The sequence below is a fragment of the Haliaeetus albicilla genome, chromosome 4 (genome assembly GCF_947461875.1).
Source record: "Haliaeetus albicilla chromosome 4, bHalAlb1.1, whole genome shotgun sequence".
Taxonomy (NCBI): domain Eukaryota; kingdom Metazoa; phylum Chordata; class Aves; order Accipitriformes; family Accipitridae; genus Haliaeetus; species Haliaeetus albicilla.
Genome location: NC_091486.1, coordinates 23,479,940 through 23,507,902, shown reverse-complemented (window position 1 = coordinate 23,507,902; position 27,963 = coordinate 23,479,940). Strand labels below are relative to the sequence as shown.

At 47.9% G+C, this 27,963-nt stretch overlaps 1 protein-coding gene across 1 annotated transcript in view; it reads right to left on the bottom strand.

Moving 5' to 3' along the window:
• The window catches only part of GAD1 (glutamate decarboxylase 1), a 35,317-nt gene extending 8,627 nt beyond the window's left edge, over window positions 1–26,690 (bottom strand). Inside the window, exons 1-14 of the mRNA XM_069781397.1 lie at window positions 26,333–26,690; window positions 24,964–25,096; window positions 22,961–23,023; window positions 17,484–17,642; window positions 16,582–16,824; window positions 13,777–13,867; window positions 9,031–9,143; window positions 7,623–7,738; window positions 7,438–7,517; window positions 7,179–7,233; window positions 5,985–6,101; window positions 5,758–5,822; window positions 2,278–2,356; window positions 498–647 (exon numbers count right to left, since the gene is read on the bottom strand). Coding sequence (XP_069637498.1) covers window positions 498–647; window positions 2,278–2,356; window positions 5,758–5,822; window positions 5,985–6,101; window positions 7,179–7,233; window positions 7,438–7,517; window positions 7,623–7,738; window positions 9,031–9,143; window positions 13,777–13,867; window positions 16,582–16,824; window positions 17,484–17,642; window positions 22,961–23,023; window positions 24,964–25,033 — 1,401 coding nt within the window. The 5' untranslated portion in view covers window positions 25,034–25,096; window positions 26,333–26,690. The remainder of the gene's footprint in view (window positions 1–497; window positions 648–2,277; window positions 2,357–5,757; window positions 5,823–5,984; window positions 6,102–7,178; window positions 7,234–7,437; window positions 7,518–7,622; window positions 7,739–9,030; window positions 9,144–13,776; window positions 13,868–16,581; window positions 16,825–17,483; window positions 17,643–22,960; window positions 23,024–24,963; window positions 25,097–26,332) is intronic.
• Between the last annotated feature and the right edge of the window lie 1,273 nt (window positions 26,691–27,963).

The following is a 27,963-nucleotide window of genomic DNA, read 5'->3' as shown; positions in this document are numbered from 1 at the left end:
AGCCCATGCTTAAATTCAGCCATCCAAGTATACCACAGTAGTACCAGGGAATCAACTGTTAAATCATCAGTTGGGCAAAGCTTCTTAAGTAAAAGGCTTTGTTTTCGAAGTTGCTTATAAAATCTATGCATTGAAACATGATGCTCAAAGGACCCTTGTAAGTCATCAAGTCTACTCTGCTGCTACTGCAAGTGATCTGTCATAAAATACATATGGAAGTGTATAAAATCACAAAAAAAGACCATTTTGGTCTCACTGGTTTTACCACAGGACTCATCTAGTGACTTAAACCTTTCTTCTAATTTCCAGCTGAATTTATTGATGGCTAACATTGTTCTACAATTCACATGGCTCTTTTCTGACTTGATACTCAGATACCTGTGTGTTTAGAGATTGTAATTATACAAATATTTATGTTTAAAAAAGTGTTCCGTTACATGAGACTTAAAATTAAATATATAAATTTCTGATTTTTGAGCTGAACTTTTATTATTTACCTTTGCCTTCCACATCAACCAGAATTTGAAAATGTCCACATGTCGACCACATTGTATTGCCTTATCTCCAGTGTCATAGGATACATCATATTGTTTGTCTTGCTGGAAGAGATAGCCTGCACACATTTGATTGCAGCCTTGAAGTATACCCTGTAGTGAAAAACATGTACTTATATGGCATATGTGCATATGAAACTGTATGCATTGATAATATATTAAAAAAAATTATTTCAAATATATACAGAAGAACTGTTCTTTAATGGGCCAAATTATAAAATACTGACCTTGTTTTGTAAACCTGAGCCACAAAAATAATTTCATAACCTAAGGTGGTTCTCTTAGAAGTCCCTGAGTAGCCATATGGTTTTACACACCCACACACCCACACCTAAAAAAACATTCTCAGCTTAATTTGGATTCTTAGTTTTTGATACTAACTTTGTCCACTTCACTTTTAAGGCTATGTTCTTAGGACTTAAATTTTTGATGTGTTAAATTACGCACTAGAATAAAGCTGTGGTCTCTCAGTGCAGCAGATAGCTACAGAAAATGAAGAAGAAAAAAAAAGTAATTGAAGGCTTTAACTTTATATATTGTCCAGCTTTATGACACTTAACATTAGTGATAAATATAAGTACAAATAACCTAAACCAGACATTTTTTGCTTACAAATAAATATGGTCCTCAGACCAACAGAAACCTATGGATTCCTGGTAAATATCTCTGAAGGAAACACAGAGGGGAGCACATTCCTGTATGTTACACAGAATTCTTGAACATGTGACATTTCTAAAACGGTCTGTGCCTCCTTTAGAGTTTATTAGTGGTTCTTTGAAGGAGCTTGAAGACACTGGTGTATCTGATAAATACAAAACCACCTATCAAAATTCTCATATAGAGAATAAAAAATGTTGCCAAAATCCTGCAATAGTTAGCATGATAAGCATGCATGCCACTAAATAATGGCTAGTGCTTCCCTCCAATGGATGTCAAACTGTTTTATAAAAGGAAATAAATGCTGCAGTCCTCAGTTTAGAGATGGGTCACCTGGAAGAGCAATGACAGACCTAGGGCTGGAACCCACAACTCCTTCATCCCAGTTCTATGCACAGGGACCACTTCTTCAACTAACCTCTTCTAGCAGCAATTGACATGCCAGAAATTAGTAGACAACAAAATTAGTCCTATCCACAGATGATAGGACTTTTTTGTCATCTAAGGAAAATACATATTGCTTAAAAGAATTAAGACACTGGTCTTACTTTCATTGATGACAATGAAGTATCTAGAAGAAACCCCTAAAAATATACATGGAGTCATAATAAAAGCAGCATGTTTTCTTTTCAACAGAACTGAGAAACTTTTAAACAACTATGCAATGTAAAAAAGTTGCTTTTTATTTAAGCAGTTTAGACTGTGACAAATTACTAAGACCAAGAGTGTATGTTCAGTATATCACAGAAACAATGGGGCAGATGCTCAGATGAAATATTAGCATGGCTCTAGTGTTGTTATTAGAATATGCAAAGATTCAACAACTAAAGATCTAACCCATATTGTCTGCATCTTTAACAAACAAAAAAAACCCCCAACCCCCCCCAAAACAGAAAAGATAAAAAACAACTTCCTAAAGACAATGTAAATCCACACAATTATTCCTTCCAAAAGAAGTTTTGAAATTAAATTGATTTTGCACTACCCTCTTAAAAACTAGGGCTTGATGTTTGCTTGCTTTTTTTTTTTTTTTTTTAACTGCTTTATTATTAAATATAAGGCAGACCTTCTCCCGGACAAGAATGGCAGAACATTGTAACAACACTCCCATCATCTTATGTGGATTCCAAGTGACTGAGTTGGCTCTGCAAAAAAATTACACATTCAGATAGGTTTGGAAAACAGAAATTTAACCTAAAGCAGTCACCTTTGTTTTCTGCTTTCAGATAGAACTGTATGGAGTTTTGACCATGATGATTTCACTATGGAGATTATTACTGTCTCAAGTGTCATCTTTCCCAGCTATACTGTCCAGGAAAGGAATTTTTCATGCGTTAACATTGCAATGTCAGACTTCTGATTCGTTTATATTATTACTAATACCAGCTAATTAGTGTCAGACTATGCTGATTAGCTGATACAGTAACTTCATCCCCAGAAGACTCCACTTCTAGAAATAGCACTAATAAAACTAACAAAAACAGTTTGACAGGTTATATCAATTCAAGGTACTGATTGGGAGAGGGGGGTGTCAGAGAATTAAGGGAATAACATGAATTCTGGGACAATACAGTTCTTTACCGAGCAGCTGCTGCAGAAGTTGAAAGCAAAGGAAAAGACACTCCTCGTACTTACCTGCTTTTCCAGTTAGAGCCACAACAGACCTTTTCTGTACTAGCTTGTCAAACCCATGGACTGTTAAAAGCTATAAAACTACGTCACAATCCTACCATTCTGTATGTAAAGCTTAAAACTTTTTACGTGTAAACACGGGTGGATGCACAAGATCACCTAATTTACTAGCCAAACAGATGAGCTGTTCTGTATTATTAACATACTATCCTAGACAGTTTAATGATGACGCCAAAATAAATGTGCCAACATCGCACATCCATTGACCTCTTTACCCTAAGTAATTAATTAACAAATGTCCCCTTGATTCACTGTGTGTTCCAGAGAAGGAAAGTGTATAATCATATTTCACAGACTATGCATGTGTTCTTACAATGTCATTGAAAGAAAATGCAAAGGTTTTCCTTCTCTCCTACAGCCTGCTCTCAGAGGACACAGACACAAGCACAGTTCCTCTGTTTTGAGCAACACAATGACTCCTTCATGCCAGTCTGAGGACCACTAATTCCATAAAGATTCCAGATATGATTCCAACCTCTGTCTGCACTAAGTTAGACCGCAGCACCCCTCAGCCAGAAGAACAGCACAGTCTGTGCTCTAACTGGGGAGCTCACCACCCTTCTAAAATCTCCTGCTTAGGCAATGCAAACCTGCAGGTATATAGCTCAGACTTCGGAGGCAATTACCTTTTAAAAAAACTTCACTAATATTTCAGATGGACTAGTCAAGAAACAGGAATTTATATAACAGCTCATTTCCTTTTGAGAGTGCTGTGGTTTCAGTTGAGCTCATTTATTTAATTTTCAGGGTTCCAAACAAAGACAATTTCAAGTCATTTTCACATGGAGCATTAGGTTTATTTTAACACGAAGATGTCACCCTCTACCCTGCACAGCCAGAGGCTATCCCACACAGGCAATCCCAGCTCCGTACCACGGCAGCGTGCCAGTCCTTACACACTCATGTCTCCAGGCAGGCCAAGTCTGGCCTGAGTGTTAACAACAGACCCCAGCTGGGGCCCGTGACGGGCAACTACACAGCACACGTGGGCCCCATCCCACATCTGCAGATCTGTACAGCTGACCAGAAAAGAAATAATATCACGCTTTGTGGCCTGCAGCTTTATGTATTTGCTTAAGATTACGGTCTTAATTAGCACCTCTGGCTTGACCTCAGGTCAAAAGAGGTGTGCAAACTACTGTGACCAAACCTGTGTAGCTTAAGGAAACCACTTTACAATGCTGACCTCATATTAGACGTGTTGCCATAACATGAGTGACTAGCAAATTGGACTGGGCAGGGGCTGATACGATTCTGCTACTTCAGAGCACTCCTCCCCCACCAGACACGGCTGTCCCTGCGACAGAAGGGTCCACATGGTTTTTCTACCAGTTCTTCTGTACATTATTTTTTATGTTGTACCTGCTCTTCACTTACTGTATGAGATGCCCACCACTAGGAAAGTTTTTTTTCCCCCCTAAGGAAGAGCTTTACTCAATGCTCTCATTTTATGCCTTTACACAGTGCCCACATTCAGCACCGTTGACTCAAGGAAGCAATTTGGTGCTAATTTGAGAGTACATGGGTAGAGCTTGTTTCAAATCTGTTTTGCTTCCCTGGAAGCTGGTATCTGCAAGGATGGGAAACATGTTTCTGGTTCTTCATCGCTTTTCTGATTTTTATTCAGACAGGCAGCCTTTTGTGGTAGAGCAGTTTCAGAGGAAATCCAGAGACAAACACGCCCATGGGGATATAAACATAGCATCTTCTACAGACTACAGCCTTGTCATCACTGGATATGGGAACAACTGTGCCAAAGACTACACACAGGACTCCTCCTAAGTCTGAATTGTAAGGGCTAGGGGGAGAGACACACTCTTACTCTGCTATCACTTTCAACACAAATGCTTTGCCTTTTCAAATTTGGTTCAATTAATTATTTAATAAAGGCTGGCTTCTGGTCTCAGTGGGCACCTTGGTAACCTGGGTTATGTGCTTGGGGGCACACATGCACTCTTTTCTGCAGACTTCACTCTGGCCTCTACAAGAGCTTCCTGCTTGTTTCATGTAATCGCCGCGTGGCACCAACTCATAAGTCCCTGTGCCCTGAGACACGGTGAGTATCTGTGACTCTTTCTGGCCTCCCTGTAAGTTCCCTCAGACTTCTGCCTGGCACAGTAGAATTGTACCAGCTCTGTGCTATCATAGTCTTTTCCAGCCTTATAGGTACTGAAATTTTCCCCTAAAAATTGCTGCCAATTCAGTCTCTACCATGTGTTCCTCTCTTTGTTGTATACACGTATATATTTATGTGTGTGTGTATAGATAAGCTATACAAAAGCAAGCATATAAATATATTTATAAACTTTCATTTATAGAACACTCCTTTTCAGGCAGAACATACACTCTTTATTTTCTGGAAATAACTGCAAACATCTTTCAGGAGAGAGTCTCTACAAATTTCCACCATGTCATGGCTTCCCATCATAGGTATTCATACTCAAACACCTTCTCTGGATTCCTCATTTCTCACCGCTATTCTCAAAGCCCTACATTTCAGAGATTGTCTAGCTCTCAGACTTTGTTTTTTCCTCAAATCCTCCTTCACCCATTCTCAGACTTATGATCCCTTCAAAGCTATGGATAGAACAATCTCCCTTCCTTTTTGCCAGCCAATACCCCTGTCCTCCTTCAAATCTGCTGAAAACTTACCTTTCACTCAGCTTCACTGTTTTCTTCTGTAGTATTCTTTCAATCTTCCTAGTATGAACCTTTCCTGTATGTCTTGCTTTTGTTTAATTTAGTGTTTAAACTCCTTAATGCAGCAAATTCATCTTTTCATTAATTTGTGAAGTGTCATGTACCTTATGAAAGCACTTTAATAACAGTATTACAAGTAAGCACTGTATAGTACCTTTCTATTCCATTCAATTTATGACGATGCTTTCGGGACATTAGAAGTCCACCTCCCCAGGCAGCCTGGAAGAGACAGAAAAAAGAGAAGACTCGTTGTTTTGGAAAAGCCTAACATATTTTAATTTACTTAGGATCTAGTAATAAATATTTTAATTCAAGACAAAAATGTGTTAAAAAAATTAATCCTCTTTTGCCTGAAAAACAGCACTTCATTTAGTTACTTACATCTACATGGAGCCAGAGGTTGTATTTTTCACATATATCTGCAATCTCCTGTATTGGATCAAAGGCTCCATATACTGTTGTGCCTGCAGTTGCATTTACAAAAAGAGGACTGTATCCCTACAATACAAATAAAAGTATTAAATACAAAATTGAACCTCTTTCAGAAAAAAAAATACGTGCAAATCATTTTAGAAATGTTGCTATCCCATTTTCCAGCCTAAAAATGTTTTTCTTTCCATGTGAAAGGTACATATAAGCAACAGTAGAAACTAACAAATTGTATACATAGTAGGAACAAACTCTGATTTTATTGTACTGTAACTTCACAAAATTAACTAGTCAGAAGGTAAAGAATATTATTTTGTCTAACCTCTCTCAGTGAGGAGATTCAAACATCCTAGTAGAAGACTAGCAATAGTCAAGTAAAGTTGAGACTTTTACAGCAGCATAAAGGAAAATTAATTAATGTGATTTGTAAGTTGTGATTTGAAGGCTTGAAGTTGTTCTTTTAGTCTTTATCTACTAATAAACAGAACAAAGCAGAACAAAGCAATCCAAAATAAAAGCAATAAATGTGGAACTATCAAAGTGAGTCAATTATGATTTAGATTAAATAAATGCGAACTTCAATTTCATAGACTGCTCAAATGTAAAGAAGTAAAAAAATAATAATCTTGATTGCTGTAACTTTAGTGGGTTTATAGAAAATTAATGGATTTTTCATTGCATTGATTCAAGAAACAACAATGAAAGCCTGAAAAAAATTAAACTTAGTGGCTATATTTACTAACCCTGCAGTCTCACACTTGAAATCTATGGGAATTTTTAGGACTTCAATAGAATTTTTGACGGGTTTGGCTAAACTTTAAGGTTTGGATAAAAGTAGGTTTAGTTTCATGTTTTCATACTTTTTTCCATATATTTCCAAACAGAAAGTTATTTTTAAAAGTCATAAAATACAGATGTGGTTCAAGAGTTAAAAATACTTTGTTTTTAAACAGTAAATGGAAAACTTAGCAAGACATATAGATAATTCCCTAAACAATATATGAATGTATAATTAAGCAGCTGAAAATATTATTATAACATTTATATCATTACAGTCTTCTCTTTTAATGTTAACCCTCAGCCTTCAAAGGAAGAGGTAATTTTACTAAGTCAAGCATTTAAGCACTGATTTTTAAAAACACAAACCTTTTGTTTTGCTTCCAAAATTTTTGCCTCCAAATCAGCTGGTATTATTTTGCCTCTGTAATTATTGTAGAAACAGAAAGACAAAGAAAATTTAAGAGTGCATATGGAAATACTAGCTACAGTTGAAATAATTTAATAGGATTTTCTCAACAGGCCATTAGCAACTTGACACACTGTACTGAACCAGTCCTTAAGCACAATACAACAAATTTAACAGATGAACACATTTAATATATCAAAACTTTAGCATTCATCCTACCTTTCATTGCATTTTATCAAAATCACATTGTCTGTTCCAAATCCAAGTGCAGCTCCAGCTTTCTTTATTGAGTAGTGACTCTGCAGCAAAACATAGGCACATTTAATGGAATGGTTGTTTAATGATGAAACATCTTCACAACATACATCAATAAATTAAGAATTAGCAGTGTATTAAAAGCTCACATGTTCCGAGGTAAAGAGAATCAGTTTAGGGACTGCAGCCATGCCTTTGGTTTTGACTTCAGGGAAATACTTGTAGCGTGCAGCCATTATGCTGTACATGTTGGAGATGGCTCCTCCTGTGAATGAACAATAAAATAGTGATAATGAGAAAAAACGCATATTAGACCAAAGACATACAAGTCTCATTTGCATTATGCAGTGGAAGTGGCAGTGAACTATGGAAAAATAAATCTCAGAAATGCATGGTCATCTGTTTAAACAGCAGAGGGACAGACCCTCTAGAAAGTCATACTGATAGAATTTCCTATCCATCATCTCTTTCAATTGCTAACATTTTGTAACACATTCCTTAAAAGTTCAGCTTTCACTGTGCTGCTTTTTCATGACAACTTCTTGTTAGCAAGAAAAACAGGAAGTTATCAAATGGTCTGACACTGAAGAAATGTCGCATACTGGATGGATCTATCCCATCACACTGTAGGTACAGAAGTAGATGCCTTAAAGGTAGATTTCTACAGCCGAGCTAGTTATTCTAAGCTTCCTCATAGTCAGTTAAGGGAAAGAGGAACTTTGCTGGCTATGATTCAGCTAATCTATTTTGACACTTTTGAAGAAAGTGAATTGAGGGAAAGCACCTATTTCTCTTGGTTTACTGCTAAAAAGAGCCCAGGACAATTAGCTCAGTTCTACAATGCAGGCCTCAAGATTTAGTAAGATGAATCTCATCCATAAAATCTAGGATAACTTCCTCCTCTAATATTTCTTCATCAACAAGAACACTGAGAAAGATCTGTATTCTTCTAGCAGATGAGACTGGAGACGAAGCAAGTGTGCAGTCCTGGATTTTATGTGGGCTGTTCCAAAAGGAGGTGGAATTGTCCTTCATCCTCTGAAACAGGATGGTGTCGCCCCATGCCAAACGCAGAAATCTGGATTTCTGCTGGGCACCCACGTTGTCCACACGTGGGTCCAGGACCTCCACATGGTTTACCAGTCTTTTCAGTCACCGCTGACTGCCTTTATATCACGTTCATGGGAAGACGCTTTGTCTTGGTCTTCATACTGGAATCATACTTGTGAATCCAGTCAGATTAAGTCCCAGATAATATGTCCCAGAAAGTGACAGGCAGTCAGTGTCTTTTTCTGACTGTCAGCCCAAATCTTCACTGACTACCAAAGAAGTCAGTACATGATTCTCAAGGGCTACTGGTCAGCAGGAATTGTGGTTGCTCAGCACCTCCAGAAATCCCCCTCCCCCAACTTTTGTGTTTAAACAAAGCATTCCTACTTCTAAATATCTGATGCATTGTTTTGTGTTGCAGATATCGTGGACATTCAGACACAGCTTATATATATTTTAACTTTTGAAGTTCTAGTCAAACCACCAAAACAGAAAGAAAAAACTCACCAGGTGAGAATATTCCATCACCATCTTTATTTGACCATCCAATAATCTCTCTCATCTTTCGAAGTGTTATTTGTTCCATGAGAACAAAAACAGGGGCAATTTCATAGGTAAACCTGCACGGATAAAGCAAGAAAGCCCACCAAACAAAATAAAATACAGATTCTAAAAACACACAATAAATTCCCAGTCTATGATTCTTTGTGAAAATGCTTAAAATTCCTAAAAGTTTTTCTATAAATTGAGGTTCTGATATTGCAACCTTTACCCAAACAATAATCCTCAGGAACACAATACTGGAAATATTGGTCAATAAAAACTGCAGTATTATCTCTTTTGCAACTTTCTATATAACCAACATAAGACCTAATGCTCACCATCATAGCACTGCCGACTGCTGCACAAGATTGTACTGTAAAACATTTGTTTCCCAAAGTGCCAGTTCCACACTTGTGGAGTAAGACATTGCCAAATCCTTATGAAAACAGTGAACTTCACTGAGCTAAACACAACCATAATTAGAAGTATTGAGCCAAGCCTTCAAAGTCTAAATATAATTAATTATGTGGATTTATTCTGTTGATGAACTCCAAGGACAACTTATTTCTACAATACCATGCGATCAATAACTGTCAAGAGTAATTATAAATGATGATTTTCTAATTACCAAAAACAAGTCAGCAGTCAACTATTGTATCCACTTCATGAGGGCAAAAAACATTGCATAGTCTGGTATGCCCTGATGACACAGACAGATATGTGGATGGAAAGTGACAGCCATACAACCATTTTTGATGATTAAGGTACATGGATAAATTGCTACTGCTGTAAACAAACTCTGCTTGCTGGGTATGCCAAAAAACTAAAAAAAAGTAAGAAAGGAGGAGGGAAATGGAGGCAGAGAGAAACTAAACAATCAACCTGTGATTTCCAAAGGAATCTATAAGAATATGACACCCTGACACTCTGGTCTGACTCATGTCTTCCACTTGAATAATTTCACCAAAACATGTGTTGTCTCTCTAATACCAAAATGACATTTTGAGAATGGCAAACTTTAAGATGATGTGATATGAAGAAGCAAATGTGTGTCTGAAAAGCTTTTATTTACAGCTACACTAGTTAGTTAAAATACTAATTTTTTTCTTCAATCCTTATGTGTCCTTAGTCCACCACTACTATTTTTAAAACATTCCTTTAAGATTAAGCAGCATTTGTAATTTAATTGTTGTAATTACTATTTTCAGAACCCAAAATACTGCTTATTTTGCTTTTATTATGACTAGAACTGTCAGAGACAGACAGTTGAACACCGATCTGAAGTTTGGCTGCTGCCAATATTTACAGAGACACAAAATTAATAAATCAGTTGGTGTCTGCTAACAGTGGGGGGGTTTCTTGTTTTGTTTTTAAGCACTACAAGTCTAGGATATATTCCAATCTTTACTTAGGCAGAATAACCAACTGAAGTCAACAGGAACTTGGCAGTGTACAAGATCACTGTAGCCTAATACAAAATCCATTTAAGTCAATGTGATTTTTTTCCACCAGTTTAAACACATCTTGATTTTTGTCCTGAGACCTTGGACACTAATCTCTACATACTTCCCAGAAGATTAAAAGGCTTATACGAAAAAAAAAAAAAAAAAAAATGTTAAGCAAGTTTTCTGTATATAAAATATCAAGTGTTCACGAGGGGAATTTTGAATATACTTAAACCCAAGTAAAATACTTATTTCATTATGTAATTATTTTCTGACTCTCCAAAGACTGACAAAGAAATAAAAGAAGATTGCAGACAATTATAAAGTGTAAGGCCAATGCAGCTATATTAGATGATGGCTATTATTTTAAAAATCGCATCTCGCTAAAGTTCACTCCAACCTATTTGTTTTAAACTTAAATGATTTTGAAAAATTCAGTTAAACGCAGAAAATGTGTTTGGCTTAGAAGGACCTGTCCAGCTTTAGAACCAATCTCCTGACAAAAAATGCTAATTAGATTTTTCGTACAGTTACAGTATTTACAGGTATTTCTATGAATTAGCTAAAACAGTCACAAGTCTCAGCTCTTTACTAACAGAATAAATGAATGAGGTTTTTGGTAGCGGCTAGTGCTGCCTTAATTCTGCTCTCACCTAAAGGCCAAATCATTCTAGCTACCTGTTCTCCAGTACATAAAAAACATTCTGAGAATAAACGTAAAGCATTTTACACCATTTTTCTATGTTACATTTTCATAACTATAAATGCATAACAGTCAAAATACCAATACTATTCTCTTGTCTTGGCTAACAGTGGGCATAAAGAGAACTTCCAGATAATATTATTGCTTTCTAACCTCAGCTGGCTGCTGCATGGTGAGTGAATGCCCTGTAGTACAGATCCCTAGAGCTGGGTGAATAACGGCAACTTCTGAAATTTCCACCCTGAAGGACTTATGGTTAGCGATTAAGCTATGAATAGCACATTGATACGTTATTTCCAAGTCAATGTGGGAAGCTTACTATGTTTAATTTAGTATGTTAACTTCAGAGTGACATTTAAGTAGTATTTCCTAATGACAATTTAAAATGTTAAGAGAGCACAGGTGTTTTGATTACTCAAAACTCATTTGTGAAAGAAAACACATTTTTTAATTGTTTGCAAATATTTTAAGTATTGTTTATAGGTAGAAAACTAAAAATGGCAAATGGAAAACATTCCCTACCATAATCCAGTGTTACTGTAGCTTGTGTGTTACATGCTTGTGCAGCTGAAATAGGTTAGAACAGTTTCTAGGTAAAGGTCAGAACCTGCTCTTCTGTGCTGGAACACTGCTCAAAACAAATAATATGTTCCCTAGAGCTGACAGAGACAATTTGGCTATTTTTAATAACCTTCTCTGTCAGTTCTTTTGAATGATATTTTACAAACATCTTGCTTTAACCTTACTTGCAATTATTGTGTTATTTGAAAGCATATCATGTTGACCTTGGTTTGCTGAAAAAAAGAGAACAATGCATTATTTTGAATTTGCTAAACCTCATACAAGCAAATAGATACTCAATTTTCATGCTTGCAGAGTATTTTCAAGATATGTTCTTGTTTAAAGCATAAATGGATCAGAAACTAGCTTTATAGAAATAGCTATTTAACAATTTACTTTTAAAACCAAAGGAAAAAGCAACCTCATTTAAAAAAAAAAAAAAGTTACTCTTTCAGAAGTGAATGAGTGCGATGTTCTTAATAATGATGGCAATATTTCATAATACTATCACAGTCTGCCACAGAGCTGAATTCTATTATGTCCTATCAGATTTGTGCAATTTCACTGATTACAAAAGGGTAACTAAGCTAGGATAACTTAGTTGGTCAAAGGAAAAGGGGCTTGCAAAAAGTGACAGTCTCTGAAGTATGTGTTTGTCACAGAGGAACAATATTTATGCAAAGTTTTCTTTTAGAAATGTAATCAGGTTTGTTTTCAGTTTCAATTGTGGTATAAAAAAAAGAAAGCACTTTAAAGCACTTTGCAATACTTGTTTTATGATTAAAATATATGTTGCTGGATCTTCTTCCCAATCAGCTTTTAAATCTGAATGTCTTGCACCAATTTTTAGCAAACAGAGAATTAATTGAGAAGATGATTATTACAAAGAGCTGGCTGATTTTGGCTGGAGCACCTTATGTATTTTTCTTTATTGCTAATATCACAAAACAAGCACAGCTCATAATCCACATAGAGCTGCTAGTAATCAGCTATACTTAATGAACCATATAGTCATGGATAGGCCAGTGAAAATATTGTTCATTTTCCAATCTGCAGATATATTTCCTGCGTTCTGCCAATTAGCAGCAAACTACCCAAAACAGAGGTAGCTTTAGAGTTAAAACACATCCAATACAGGACTAAACCAGAGCAGTCTGTTACCTGCCAAATATTTCGTCTCCCATTGCATTTTTGAGCATATACAAATCCACATATAAATAAAAACTGGCTAGAAGTTTTTTGGTTTGGTGGGGTTTTTTTCATTAATTACCCTCTTTGTTGCATGTATTCAACATAATACCTTACGTTTACATCTAGCTTTCATTAATTTTGAGGTCAAGAAAAATTAGGAAAAGTTTCCTCACTGATATGTTCTAGATGTAAAATTTTACTTTTTTTATACTTCCATTTATTCATTTACACACAACTTTAATAAATCTTAGACTAACTCCATTATTATCAAATTAATTTTTAATGTTACATTTTTAATCATTTGGAAGCCATCCAGAAGCCACTTCTTTACCAGCACACGAACAGGAGAAGGTGGTGCCCCAAGCCTACTACCTCTGAAGTCAACAGGAAAAAAAGACAATAAATTTGTATGTATTTTGTATATTAGTGTTAATATATGGATAGCTGCAGAATTACTCAGTCTAGGGACAAAGCTTAAAAAACAAAATCAGAAAGAGATAAAGAAGATTGGTCCAAGAGAAGAAAAATAATTTCATGTTATCATATCAGAATCATCATGTTTTACTTACCATGTGCTCTAGGATATTTGCATTTCTATTTATCAGAAACGTAAAACCGTTCAGCTTTATATAACAGTTTTCACTGTATTACTGCCACATTAAGAAAAATATAAGACGCTTTTATTGAAGATGCAGCGATCGTCATTTGAAGAAGAAAATTATACACGCCTGTGACAATACACGTCTACCATGATAGATGGCAGCCCCTGTAAGCACCAGTCACAGACGCTGACAAGAAGACGCTGCTTACATGTTTGTATTAGCGGTTGATGTCAGCCACTCCCCAGCCAAACCAATAATGTCCAGTCCTGTGGACAGCTGGTTGAAAAAGCGAGGATGACCTGGAAAGAGAATGGAGAGCAACTTAGAACAACTCCACCGGTGTCGCTCGGTTTCAATTCTAAACCGCCCAACCCCCTTGACAGGAGGGCCGGTTCCGCGCTCGTAACACACTTGCGGAGGCGGTTCCCAAGCGAGTCCTCCTCGTGGGGAGGCCGCTAACCAACATTCACGGACGCCCCGTCACGAACTTGAAAAGCCGCTTTGGAGGGAACTCCCGTATGGCGTATCATTACCGTTTAAACTACAGGAGAGAACCCCAGAGCCGACCGAGCCTGGAAAACACCTCCGGAACCTGTGCAAGGGCTCGGAGTAGCCCGTCTCCAGAGCCGCCCCCCCCACCTCCGCCGCGCTGCGAACGCGGGGGGAAAGGGGGAGCGGGAATACCTGAACACCTGGCGGTAACAGCCTGCGGGGGGGGGGGGCGTTTGCACCTGAATGGAGAGAGAGGGGAAGGCTGATCCGCTTGTAACGAGGCTGCAGGGGCGGGGGGGGCGAGCAGCCAGTCAGTCGCGGGCTGAGCCGCTCGGCCGCGGGAGCGGCGTCCGGGGGGTCTCGGCGGGAAACGTCCCGGCGCGGCGGGGCGCCGGCAGCCCCCCAGGAGCCCCTGGGCACGGGCGTCGTCCCCACGTGGTTTAAAAGCTAGGATTCGCCTCATCGACAAAGGCTTTGCTGTCAGACCCACGCCGATCGTATTCCCGTATTTCAGCCGAAGTCCCCTTAACAACTTTTGTAAGCGCTAAGCCCGACTCTTGGGGGCCCGCTTTTCCAGCGTGAAGTGATGGCATTCCTAACAAATGATGACGGACTTTGAGAGGAGGCGGCAGGTGTCACGATTTAGCCCTTATCTCTGCTCTCTTGGGAAAGGACACGCAGATAACACACGGGGGACAGCCCAGCCCGAGACGCCCGGAGGGACCCTGTCACGTCGCATTCGGCTCAACACTGGGAACATCAGCGTCTCTTGACATAAAGAAATAAATGCGGTTCTGCTCCGAGCGATGTCAGCGGGAACCTCGCGGAGGCGTGCGCCCGCCGGCGCTGCCACGTCTCGGCACGTCCTGAAGAGGAGGCTGCCGGGGAAACCGGGGAACGCGGAGGCGAAGCGACCGGGCTGCTCCCGCCCCGGGGAGCCAAGCGGCTCCGGCCTAAAGCCCAGAAACATCACCACGGCTTAGCTGTTTGCTTTGCGCATCAGCACTTCCCTCCCTTGCCATGGCACGCGGTTTGGGAAGTTATTTTAAGGGACATTCCGCTGACCTCCCCACGCTGTCAGCGAGCCTGCGGTCTCCTGAGGCTGGGCTGCAGATTCAGCCCCGCTGGCTTTAGAGGGAGAGAGAACGTGAGCCCTTGGGGCCTGGGACGGCGGGGCCTGTGTCCTGGGGTCGTCGCACGGTCCGAGCAGCTCTTCTCCAAAGCTGCACCAGGTACTGCTTTGAACAGAGCTTGCCTCCGGGCGGATACCCGCACCTCAGCTCCCGGGGACGGGTCCTACCGGTCCCGCAAAAGCTCCAGGGGAGGGCGGGGGGAGGGGAAGAGCTTGCCCGACATCCCGGCGCAATGGATAGCGGAATAACGGTGCAAGCACACAGACCGCAGGGAGTCTGGCTTTGCTGCTGGCCACCTGTTCAACAACCCACGGGTTTGGGAGTGAGATACGCTCCCCTTTGATTAAGGACACAAAATCAAAATACGCCCCTGATACTCCTGAATAAATCAAACCACCACGTAAACGGGAAAAGACGGGAAGCTAACCGCCACATTTGTTGTCAAGATTCTGTTCCTTGAATGCACTGCGTTGGCTTTTCACAGCTGCATAACTAAAGAGCGTAGGAAGTAGCCCCCCGTGCTTCAGGAGCCCTCGCTCGGACAGAAGCCTCCCTCCGCCAGCTCCCGCCTGCCGCCCGCCGTGGCAGCACCGCTCCCTGCCCTGCCCTGCCCTGCCCTGCCCTGCCCCGAGGGCTGCTCGCCGGGCAGAGCTCAGCAGCCCTGAGTGAAACGCTGGAGCAGGACTGCGGAGGTGACGCACGGTCCCTGCACCGTTACCACTCCAGTTCCTGACCTGCCTGGGTACATACAGCAGTCAGGGCTCCCTGCCAGCCCAGCTTTCTGCTGATACAGGTGTAAAACGTTCCAGGCCAAACAGCCCGGAAGAGCACAGACTTCGCTCTAGAGCCTGGCTACAGCTCACCCAGTAAAAGAAGTGATCATAAACAGGCATTTCTGTGTGATTCAGAACGACCTGGACAGGCGGGGCTCCTGGGTAATGGGCTGAAATCCACAGGGTTCCTTTATTGATGATTCCTGGGATTTCAGTCTCTTTTTCATTAAACGTCTGGTGAACATAAAGAAGAAAAACTGCAAATTCAGTGTCATTTATGCCCTCATTTACCTAATGATATTGCTCCCCGGAGATACAGACAGCTCGCATTTCATCAAGTGAAAGAGATTACGTCTTAAAAACTTGTTTCTGGGCTCTGCAAACAGCACCGAGACCTGCCTGCTGGGGACGGATGGAGCATCAATAACTTCAAGTTTCTGAGCAGAGACATTTCCAGTGCCTGCAGACAGCCCTGGAGCTGAGCCTCCAGGGAGGCAGAATCGAGGGCATGAAGAGGGTGTGGGCTTACCTCCGTGGGCTCAAGCCCACTCCCTTTACCTTGGGCCTGAGAAAAGCCCCAGGAGGGACTCTCCAGAGTAGTGTGCGAGAACCTACCTGTCCTCACTCCGTACTTCAGCGTGTCCCGGCAGTCCACCAGGATCTGCTCCAGGGACTCGGGGTTGTCTGAGAGCTCCAGGTTGAAGCCCTCCATGCCCTCCAGGAGCTGGTGCGGGTGGTGGAAGTCCAGCACTTTGGTGGATCTGTCAAATGTCTTCCTCACGTAGTTGAGGAGGATGTCCACGACCTCCAGCAGGAACTGCATGGTCTGCTCCTCGCCATTCTTGGCGGGCAGCAAATCTGCGGGACAAACCAGCTGTCAGTGCTTGCTTTGGGAGCCAGAGGTGGAGATTAAACCTGCTGCTGCCCCCAGGGCTCCTGGCCCTTCTTGCCTGCTGGGGAAGGGTGAGCCCAGATCCCACACGGGAACAGCGGGGGCACCTGCAAGGCACCCCGGCCAAAAGCATGCCCTGCGACCCTAATGCTGTGCAGTGTGGGGCACTCACCTCCCAGGGGCCAAGAGCAACCCAAACCCACACCTGCCCTTCTACTGCACTCGCTTCCTCCCCCCAGGCCCACAAAAGGAGTGATTTCCCTTCCCCACCCTCTTCGTCAATGGCCTCGAACCAGCAATCACAGACCGTTTCATTGCTATTTTACAGAGGAGGAAATAAAATATAAAATTACTCTCCACCCAGAGGCTGGATCTGGAGTGACCCTGGAAGAATCGCTGGAGTTGAGCTGCAGAGGATCAGCCCAAAGTACATAAAACTGCATTTCAGGAAACTTGTACGCATCGCCAGTGCGGCTCTCAGCAAACACACACACACAGAGCTTCCTTCAAAAACAACCAAGCAAAAGCACAGTCTAAACGTGGCTGCACTTCCAAGGAAGGCAAGGGCAGACTACTAAGGGCCATGCCTGAGCTAGAGCAAGTAGAAGCTGTAAAGAGCGTTTACCTCTGGCATACAAATTGGAGAAGTCTGTCTCGGTGCGCCGGAACCTGGATTCCTTCTCGCTGTTCTCGCATGCCAGCAGGCTCTTGGAGGACTGCCTTTCCTTCAGGGAGCTGACGATCCGGCCCTTGTCTTCCAGGCTGTTGGTCCTTTGCAGGAACCCTACATTGTTATTACAAGGTGCACAGGTCAGAGTTTTCTCACTTCCCAACATGTTTAGAAATATCTAACGCAGCTCTCTAGACAACAGTTCAAAGCAGTGCTGGCCCTGGATCTGACTAATGAGGTCAGGAATAAGAGTATTTATGGGGATTATTTGCCTCCAGGAGGGAAAGCTCAAAATGCCATCAACTGCAAAAACGCAGCCATGCAAAAACCAAATTTTCGTCATTTAGTGCAGTGGTAAATTCTTATTAAGTCGATCAGACAGATTCCACTTCAGTAATCAGCCACTGGAAGAGAGTTCAGGATGAGTCAATGCTATTTCAGCCTGCAGGCGAAGTTTATGGACCTAGCAGACAGGGGCAATGATGTATGATTAAAATCAGGGCCACTTTCAGTTCTCCTCGTGGTGCTGTCACGCACAAAAGGCATGAGAACGAGCAGCCATTCTGGAGCAGCCGTCCTGAGAGCACCAGAGCTCTAAGGACACCACTAGCACTCATCGAGCCCACCTTCCTGTTACCAGTACGTACCAGCACGTGTCCAGGAGACGCGGATTTTCCACATGAAAAGATGCCTTTGATACTAACACTAACCATCCCCGAGGTCTCCAGGAGCTCCGCTCTCACCGGAGACGCAGCCCTGGTGCCCAGGACCCAATCGCAACTGCCGTGGTTAGGTGCAACGGCAGCAACATACCCCCTCACCCCAAGAATTATGGTGGTGGGCGCCACGCAGGGCCCGTGGCAAGTAACGGGACCCCTCTGCTTTCGCAAGGCAGGAAGAACAATTAATTTTCAGGATTCGATCCATTAAACCCATGCCTGCTAAAACACGCACAGTGTTGGGCTCTTCGGGATTTTGCCCTCCCAGGCTGCGGCGATCGTGCCTCTATGTCTGGAGCAGCGCCGGCCTCCTTTTTTCTTTCTTTTCTTTTAAAACAAGCAGGAGTTGAAACCAACGCTCGTCGCGGCTGTGGATATCCGTCGGAGAGGAGGACTTGGCAGGGAGGAAAACCAGCGCCGTAACTTCGCGCACCCACGTCCCCCGACGCCGCTCCTCTCCAGCGCCCTCCGCTTCCCGGCCATGCGCCCCCGCCCCCCGGAGCCCCGACGGCGAACCGGGACTGCGGGCTCCTCCCGCCGGGCGCCCACCGCCGGCCCGCCCGGCCCCCCTGCAGCTCGGGCAGGCCCCCGGGGGCTGCATCGCCGTGCGGAGAAAAGGGAGCGACACTGAGCCGCTGGGCGAGTGGCTCCCGGCACGGTACCGGTGCCTCGGGCCCTGCTGTCAGCCTGGGAGTCCCGTAAGAGCTGCCGAAAACGGAGCCCCCCGCCGGCAGCCCCTTCTGCGTCAGTCGGGCACCCGAACGCCTCTGCAGGAGGGCTGTTCGCAGGCAGGTTTGTCAAGCCCATCCTTCCAGTGAACACTTGACGTTTTGCCTTTTAATAAATATTGCTCTTCTACTAATTAGTTGCTTTCTATGATGCTTTTAGGGATACGAGTTACGCGAGAAAAAAAGACCGTTTAAGGGAAACTCTCTTCGTGCATAAGTTAAGAGTAGCTGTCCAGGATCGATGACTTGTTTGTCTGTTTGCTTTGGCTTTTTCTAGTTTTGTTACTGCTTTTATCGGTCCTGCAACAGCTAGTGCTGCTCGCCTGCTCATTAGGTGGAGCAGCTGATACCGAAGCAGGTGCAGTCTAGACTGAATTCCGGACCGATCCTCTTTCCCCAGGTCCTGCGGCTTCACGTTCCTTCATTTCTCCACTTGTCTTTCTTCTCGGCTCTCGGTGGTGACGCTCAGTGGAAAGAATTACGTGAGAAGGGACGCCCGCAAGAACAGCCGCGCTCCCCGCCGCACAACTGGCGCTCTTCTCGGCGTGCGGACACGCGTCCCTCGGCGGCTCCGCTGGGAGAGGAGGGGGCAGCGCTTCAGTAACCGAGAAAGGCGGCAGCTGCCGCCAGTTCGGCCCGCATCGGGCTCAGAGAGGCCGGCGCTTCGCCGAAGGGTCTGGCCTAACCAGAGCCGCGCCAGGGAGGCGGCGGCGGCAGCGGCAGCGCGCCGGGGGCGCGGAGCTCACCCGCGTCCAAACGACTTCGCGGCGGTTCTTGCCCGCGGAGGCTCCCCGGCCCCCTCACCGCGTCCCACAGCCGGCGGCAGCGGGGGGCTCGGAGCGGCCTCGCAGGGGGCCCGTCAGCGTGCTCCGCGTGGGGCCCGCGGGGCCGCGCGTGGGGCGGCTCGAGGGCGGAGACGAAAGGGGGGGGGGAAGCCTGAAGGGAGGAACTTGCTGCCGCCCGGCATCAGCTCGTTCGGCTGCAGACAACGTGTCGTTCGCCCCCACGGCAGAATCCCGCGGTCCCGGAGGGTCCGGGACACGGGGGAGCCCCCCGCTTTGGGGCCGCCAGACCCTCTTGTTCCCCGAGCTCCTCCCCCAGGAGGGGGGGGATGCCCCCCGGCGCCCACCCGCGCCCCGGGCTGAAGGGCAGCGCGGCAGCTTGCCCTCGAGGGCTCCCTCGGCGCCCGGGGGAAGCGGGTGACTGCAGCAAGCCTGTCGCCCGTGTCCTGTGGGAGGAACGAGGTCGGTGTAGGAGAGATCCAGCAAGCAGCAGCGTATGAAATAGCGTCCGCGCTGCTTCTCCTGTAGCAGTGGAGAGCGCAGCCTTTCCCAGCAGCAGCCGCTACCTGCCGCAGGTGCTCCGCTGAGAGGTGTTTTCATCGATGCGCTTTAGGAGAGCGGGTTTTTAAAACCGAGCGAGACCGGACTGGCGAGGGAGCGCCTCGGTCCCCGACGTGCCCACAAATCCGGCGTGATTTCACATCAGGCCCCGCACAAGGCAGGCGTGTGAACACCCTCGGCCTCGCCGCCCTGCGGGGAGCTCAGCTTCCGAGGCAGGGACAGACCCGCCGGGTCCCGGCCCGCGCCGTGGCCGCCGGTCGATGCACGTCGGTGGCGGCTGCGGGAGATCCGCGGCCGGGGAGGGGTTCAGCGCCGCCTGCGTGACTTGGCAGCATAAATCCCACTGACTCCGGAGACCAGCCGAGTTGCTAACTCAGGTGGCTGCTTTTGAAATCCCACTCTCCCGCGTTGCTCGCCGGGCTGGGAATCATCAGCTGGCCGGGGCCAACCAGCTGAAGACGCACCTGGGCAGTTTTACTCCGTCGAGTATTTCCACCGATGCCAAGCAAACGTTAGCAGGATCGGTCCCAGCAGCAATAGTAATTGCCGAGGTGGGAGTGAAAGGTGTAGCACGCAACTCCAGACACAGGGGAAAATCTGCCTATGCTTTGCCCGCCGTGACAGTTCATTAAACCGCTTTAAAATATGTTCTCTTTTTGTAAGTGGATGTGTGCAGAGACGAAGAGCGTGGGGGTGTGGCAGCGGCAGAGCGCTTTTAAGGCGGTGGCTTTCAAGCAGAAAGGAAAGGAGCTAATCCTTAAATCGGTCAGTTGTTTGAGAAGAAATGACATACGTCTTGGATACGTAATTACTGAAAATGTCAAACACACAATATACAACACAGGTGGAAGAACCGACTCATTGTTCAAGACCTGCCTTTTCTCTGAGCTCAACCCTTATTTAAAGTTTGCATTAAAAAATAATCGATTTCTGTGTGATACACAGAGAGAGAACAATTCTGAGGCGCCTGGTTTACTATAGATTTGTGACTGCACGATATTTAAGGTCCGGAATGATGTCTTGTGAAAGGTAAGGACGAGGGGATATCATCTGTAATAGTCAAACGTCAACTTGTTTAGCATGTTTAATTAGGATTCTTGGCAACCTTAATACTTCACTCTATACCAAAGGCAACCTTCCCTCTCTGTCTTTGTGAAGGTGTTAGATTCAAGTGGGAGGGCTCACACAAGCCAAAACAATGGTCGCGATCGAATGCGATTATTCCAAATCACCGTCACTATTCGGGGTATATTTTTTGTGCAAAACAGAAGAGAGTCAAAAAAGGAAAGCGGAGCACCAAACCCGACCCCAAAAACACAGCAGCCCTGCTTGTTTTGAACTCCCTTCACAAAGCCTCTACTACCCTCTCTTTCGCCTTTCTCAAATCCAAAATGGTGGGATATTTCATTTTCAGTGTATTTGATCTCATTGAGAGAAGCTGCGATGTCCCTCTGTAACCCCGGTAGTCTAGCAACACGAAACAAGCCTAACGGTGCGTTACTTTATCAGTTCTGCTTGCCGGGCTAAATTAAAATGATGATGAAAAAGCCCATCGGTCCAGCCACTGAAGGGACTGGTAGGGAAACGGTCCATTAAACCCAGATCAGGAGCTATTTATAGAACTAAGCGACTACTCGTTAATGTCGCCTGCGGGTACCAATGAAATCTCGAATAGGCACAGGGCTAAACATTCACTCCCCGATTCTTTTCCAGTCCAAACTTCCAGCTAACAAAACGTTTAGCAAATGAGCTTCGACTCGCGCAAGTAGGGCAAGAGGTTTAAATATACCTTTGCTTTGAGAAAAGGCCCGTTTCCCCCTCGAAATAATTCCCCATCCCCCAAAAAAGAGGTAGCTGGGGAAAATGGGAACTGATTTCTATTCATAAGGGCACGGGCTAAGGCGAACGATTCTCCCCATCAGAAAATGAAGATTTGACTGTTTGTCTCCGAAAGCGAAGGCGCTACTGAGAAATCTGGAGAAGACAGCTTGTTATCTGCAAATGAATCTCTTGCTATAACGTTGCGATCTGATTGTGCATTTGTTTCCCTTCCTGCATTTCATGTGCCTGCGCGCTGACTGGCTGCCAGCGCTATCTTACCAGCACAGCAAGCTGACGAATTGCTCTTTAATAAGGCTCTCGTTAATCTTTTTCCCCCAGGAGATCCGTATTTTCTAGTCAGATAAGGCTGAAAAATTTCAGACGGTGAGAGGTGGCCAAACCCCCCCGTTCGCTCCTCGCCGCCGGCTTCCCCGGCGGGTCCTGCGCTCCCCCCGCCGGGGGCGGCCGGCGCCCGCACACCGCCGTTTCTCGCAGGAGGGGCGGCGGGGCCCGCGGCCGTCCCTCCCGCGGCGGACGAGGCCTCGGCCAACGCGAAGCCAAGGCGGGGGACGGGGCGGGGGGGCGCACGGCGGCCGGTGGCCGGTGTCAGCTCCCGGGCCGGGGCCGCGGAGCGGAGCCGCCGTGCGGCCGGCAGGGGGCGCCGAGGCCGTCGCCCGGGGCCGGCGGGGCCCACGGGCCGGCGGGGCCCCCGGCGGCGGTGGCGGCCCGCCGCGGGACGGCCCCGGGCGCCGGCGGAGGCAGGGCGCGTCGCCAAGCGTGGGCGTGTGGGGTGCCGTACGGCGAGACACGGGCGGACTTACCGCATATCTTGAGCCCGATCTTCCTGGTGCACCCGTGAGCCACGCCGCACCACGAGTCGTACGCTGGAAGAGAGGACAGAGTCGTTGCCCTGGGGCGGCGGGCCTGCCCGGCCGCCGTGCCGCCCTCCCGGCCCCCTGCACAGCCCCCCGCGGTCCGCTCGCCGGGAGAGACGGCAGCTTGCCGAGCCCGGCGGCGCCGGAGCGTGCCGGGCGCGGGGCAGCTGAGCCTCGGGTGGCAGCGAGGTGACACGCTGGCCCGCCGAGAGGAGAGGGAAAGGCTCCCGGGACCCGAACATCTAATAACTTACTGGCGGGGCTCCAGGGAAGTGGCAGCTTAAAATAAAGTGGCGTGAAATGGGGTCACAAAAGAGTTCAGGAATTAATTGGGTGAAAAATAGTAGTTGACTAGATGATCGGACTTGCATTGCCGAGCCTCGGCCGCACTGACGAGCCGCCGACGGCCGCACTAGGGACGCTCCCGGCCCTGCCCCGGAACACCCCTGGGCCCCCGGCTCGGCCCGGCCCGGCCCGGCCCGGCCCACTAGATGGCGGGCCCGGGGCCCGCACGCCCGAAGAAACGCCGCCGGGAGGCTCCCGAGCGGGGGCTGCGCCGGGGGCGCGACCGCACCGACGGAGGGGACGGGCTCCTTCCCAGCCCCCAGGAGCCGCGGCCCGGCCGCGCCCCGGTTGGCCCCAGCTGAGCCCTGGGGAAGCGGGGAGCGACGCCCGGGGCTGAGGTGGAGAGGGCGCCGGCCTCGGCCCAGGGCGCGGCAGAGCCTCTCCGGCCCCGGGCCCGCCGCTCCCGGGCAGCCGCACCCCAGGGGGCGACCGGGGGGGGGCGCTGACGGGGCCGCGGCGCCGAGTCGGCGCTGGGGCGTGAGGGGAGAAGGCGGCGGCGCGGCTGGGACGGGGGCGGCTCGCCTGGGCGGGGAGGGCGGCGGCCGGGCCCCCGGGGAGGGAGAAGCGGGGGAAGCGCCCCGGCGCGGCCGGGCGGGCGGAGGAGCCCGCTGGGCGGGGGAGCTGCCCGTGCGGGCGGGCGGGGAGCCCCGGGCGGGCAGGGCCGGGTGCTGCTGCTGCTGCTGCTGTCAGAGGTTATCTCAGTTTTAGCCGCGTTGCCAGTTAATTCGATTTCTGCGTGTGACACCTCAGCCGAAGGCGGCAGCGTCTGTCACCCCCGCCTGGAACAAGACCCGGTGCCGCCGTTCGCCCCCTCCCCCGTTCCTTCCAGTTGGAGAATAATGACAATAATGACTCCGATGCTCGTGCCTCGTAGCCCTTTCAGGGTAAAAGCTATTCCCCGCTTTGCTGTGCCTGACAGCCTTTCATTTCTTACTGTTGCCCGCTCTTTGTCTCCGATGCTTTATAGCATCGAGCCTCTTTTTTATTTATTTTCGGTAGGCGACGGTCTGAATTGCCTGGCAGTGCTATAAACTGATTCTCTATCCACCTGCAGCAGCCTCTGCTTCCCACTCACACCTCAATAACTCAAGGCGAATTCAGAGCAATTAGGAATACAAGGCTTTGAAAAGCTACAATTAGCATCCAAATTTCGCTTGATTACAGGCTTCAGCGTAGGCTGAAAGGAAGCTGCAGCATTAGCATTTATAAAATGTAAGGGGGGGGGACACGACACCCGCTTTAAGCCACTGGTGTAACTTCGCCCTTCAACTGATTCATTTTCTCCACACCCCTTACAACATCCCGATTTTTTGGCCATCTGGGCGTTCAGTTTATTGTCTAAATCCCTCCAGTGTGGCTGTAAGATAAAGGCAGCGCTGGCCGCTGAGGTGGGCTTTTCCTCCCAGCGTTTCATTCGCCACGGTCCAACCTCTCCCGCTCCCACCAGGAAGATGGTTTCTTTGTGTAGAGCACTTTCCGCACCTTGCTTAACGGCGCGGAACAGGGCTTCACCGATTTATCGTTTCGTTTCGAAACCGGTCTTTCCAAGCCTAGGTGGAGAAAGCCTCCGAAACACCTTAAACGAGGAAAATATTAAAACCTACTTGTGGGTCGTAAATTAGTTGGGGTGGGGTCCGGAGCGTCGTTGGAGGACGAGGGAGCGGAGGAAGCCATCCTTGCAGAAAAGCCCCGGGTTTCCTGCGATATTCCTCAGCGGGGTGGGCAGCAAGGAATTTGCTGGAAGGAAGAAAAGGCCGTTTTAGCAGTCCGGTCTCCTGGAGAGCCGCCCCGGAGTCCCGTCCGGACGCCGGCGGGCGGCAGTCCGCAGCCCGGCGGGAGCCGCGCAGGTCCCGGGTCGCCGGCAGGACGGGCAGGGGCCGGGCGGGCGGGAGCCGGCCGCGGCGGGGCCGCGGGGCCAGGCGCAAGCGGCGCGCCGGGAAAATGCCTCGACAGGCTGAAGAGCGAGACCGTCCCCTCGCCGGGTGCCGAGGCGCTACCCCCCGCGCCTGAATGACGGATTTAGCAGAGCATGAAGTCTATCGCAATTATATCGGTGGCCGCTGAGCAGGGCAATTACGTGGCTCGCCTCAAAGGGAAAGCAACGTGCAAAGCGGGCTTCGAAATTAGCAGCCCGAACGACCTACAATCCCAAACGGAGCCCGTTTCTGTGCGTTATCATGCGAGCCCCGAACACACGCCAGGCTAAGCGTTCAGGAAAGACGGGCAGATAAGCCTCCGCCACCACAAAGGTGCATTCTGCCCAGGTCCAGTGACAGGCGCCACACACATGTGCATTCGCACACACATGTTCCAGCAAATCGGGACCAGTACGTGCTCCAGCGCTCTCCCGTGCCCGCGCTCGCTTTAGCGGCACAAATGGCAGGAGAAGGCACGTCTGTCTGGGGGAAGGAAGGTGCTGGACCAGCCCTCGCTCCTCGCCAGATGTTCAGCTCTTTCCTGGCCGACACGGCGCTCCGATAACCAATACAGGGTCGCTGATCGAGAATTGCCGGGTCAGTGCCCCGCTCGTCTCTTTGTCCCCACGGCTACCTGCGATTTATTTGATTCCCCTTGTAACGAAAATGAAGGTCGCGGTAACGAACGAACGCTTTCTTTGTTAGCTGCTTTTTTCAAGTCGGTAGCTACCGATTCATTTCCACCGATGGGCGGATTTACGCCCGCGTGTAAACGCAACGGATCAATGATTTCGATGGAAAACAGGGATCTCACTTTTTTAAGAGGAAAAGGAAAACAACCATAAAGCAGAAGAGATCGTCTAGACAATGCCTGGAAGTGAAGTAACAGGTTAACAAAATGTCTAAGGCGCTGGCTGTCTCAAAATACCCGTTATCCCTCCATAGGTACGAAAGCGACCAAACCCGATTTTTTTTTTTGGGGGGGGGAAAGCTCCAGATCCTGAAAGAGGTGCCCGAAGGTTTGAAAAAAATAGGATGCTGTTTAGAGGAGACTTACCGAGGGGGCGAGCGGACAGACACTCTTACTGCCGGAGTCCAGGCAGGCAGGGCGACTCCAGCCTGGGAGCGACCCGCCGCTTATAAACTCCGCCAGAAACGACGTCGGAATACCAATCGCGCCGCGGAATTTAATGCGAGATGACCTTTTTTTTCCAGAAGTACTCGGATTTGCTTTTTTAAAAGCGTGAATCGCCGGTTGATCTGCTTCGGCGCAGGCATGAGTCACAGGGCTGCCGCCACCCCCTCCGCGCCGCTCCGCACGGGGGCTGGGGACCGCCGGGGCGGCCGGCTGGGGCGGGGAGGGGCGGCCCACCCGGCCCCGGCTGCTGCCGCCGCCGCCGGTCCGCTTCGCCCCGGGGCGGCGGGGCTGGCTCCCGCGGCGGATGGGGCTGCCCGGCAGCGGCGGGGGCGGCACCCCAGGCAGGGGCTTCTGCCTGGCGAGTCCCCCGCCGAGCCCCTTGCGCGGACGGCGCCGGAGGCTTTCCCTCGGTGGCACCGGCTTGACCCGAGGTCGCCGGCTGTGCACCGCCCCGCCCCCGTCAGCGTTACCGGCAGAGGCGACGGGGCCGAACTCCGGCTCCGACCGTCCCTGAGGCCCCGGCACTGCCCTGCGCGGGGTAGCGGGCCACGAGTGAGCCAGGCGGGGCCCGTGGTCCAGTGTAGCTTAGCGACCCCCCCGCTGTGCCGAGGGTTTGATGTGCCCCGCCGGCTCACTCCGCCGTGCCCGCCGCCGGCCGCCAGCAGCGCCCTCCGCCCCGCTCTCCGCCAGAGGGTGGCAGAGGCACAGGCACCGCCGCGCTGCTCGCCTTCCCGGCCGCAGGGGAACACCTGGGGTTCTGTGACTCGCCCTCAGTGTTGCCGTCAGATTCCGATTTTATACCGGACACCCTTTTGCTAAAACGGGAAACGTTAAGACAACGTTGGTTTTTTGTACCCCCGACAAGCTCCAATCTGTGTTTCTCCATACCACCCCCCAGACGTGGTTCGCCAGCGTTTTGCGGCGGTGACCGCGGTGCTACACTTCAGCGTGTCGCGGTAGCTACGCAGATGCCTAAACCAAACCCTTCTCACAAAGATGGCACGTAAGGGGCTGGGAGGAATCTGCAATGAGACGGGAGGAGGGGAAACAGCCCGGTGTAGCCAGGGAATTTCATTCCGTGCGGGGGGTGCTGGGCAGTGCAACGAGCAGCGGGGACGTGTCCTTCTTGAAGGACTCGAGGGAAGAGCAAAAACTTACTAGCCCTTTTTTGGAAAGGAGACCGGCCGACTGACAGCATTAAGTAGCCAAGGCGATTGCTTTGCCGAGCACACCTACCGTCTAGGAACTGGACGCGTAACAAAAACACCGACGGCACAAAAGCCAGCTTTTACACATAGCTTTAAAGGTATTAACAGCCCTAGCTGACATGACCTTTTTCCCTCTGTTCCCGGCTATTGTTTTAAAGGTGGTTTCAACCAATCCGGCAAAACGTTTGCTCAGTGCAGAGCGTGAGAAATAACAATATAACTGTAGCTAGTTGTCTTTCTAAAGGTAAACAGGCATTCATAGGAAATCGTGGCAGGATTGCAGTACAAAGAGCCAACGACAGGTCACGCAAAGAACCCCTAAGCCATCAGTCACTGCAAGAC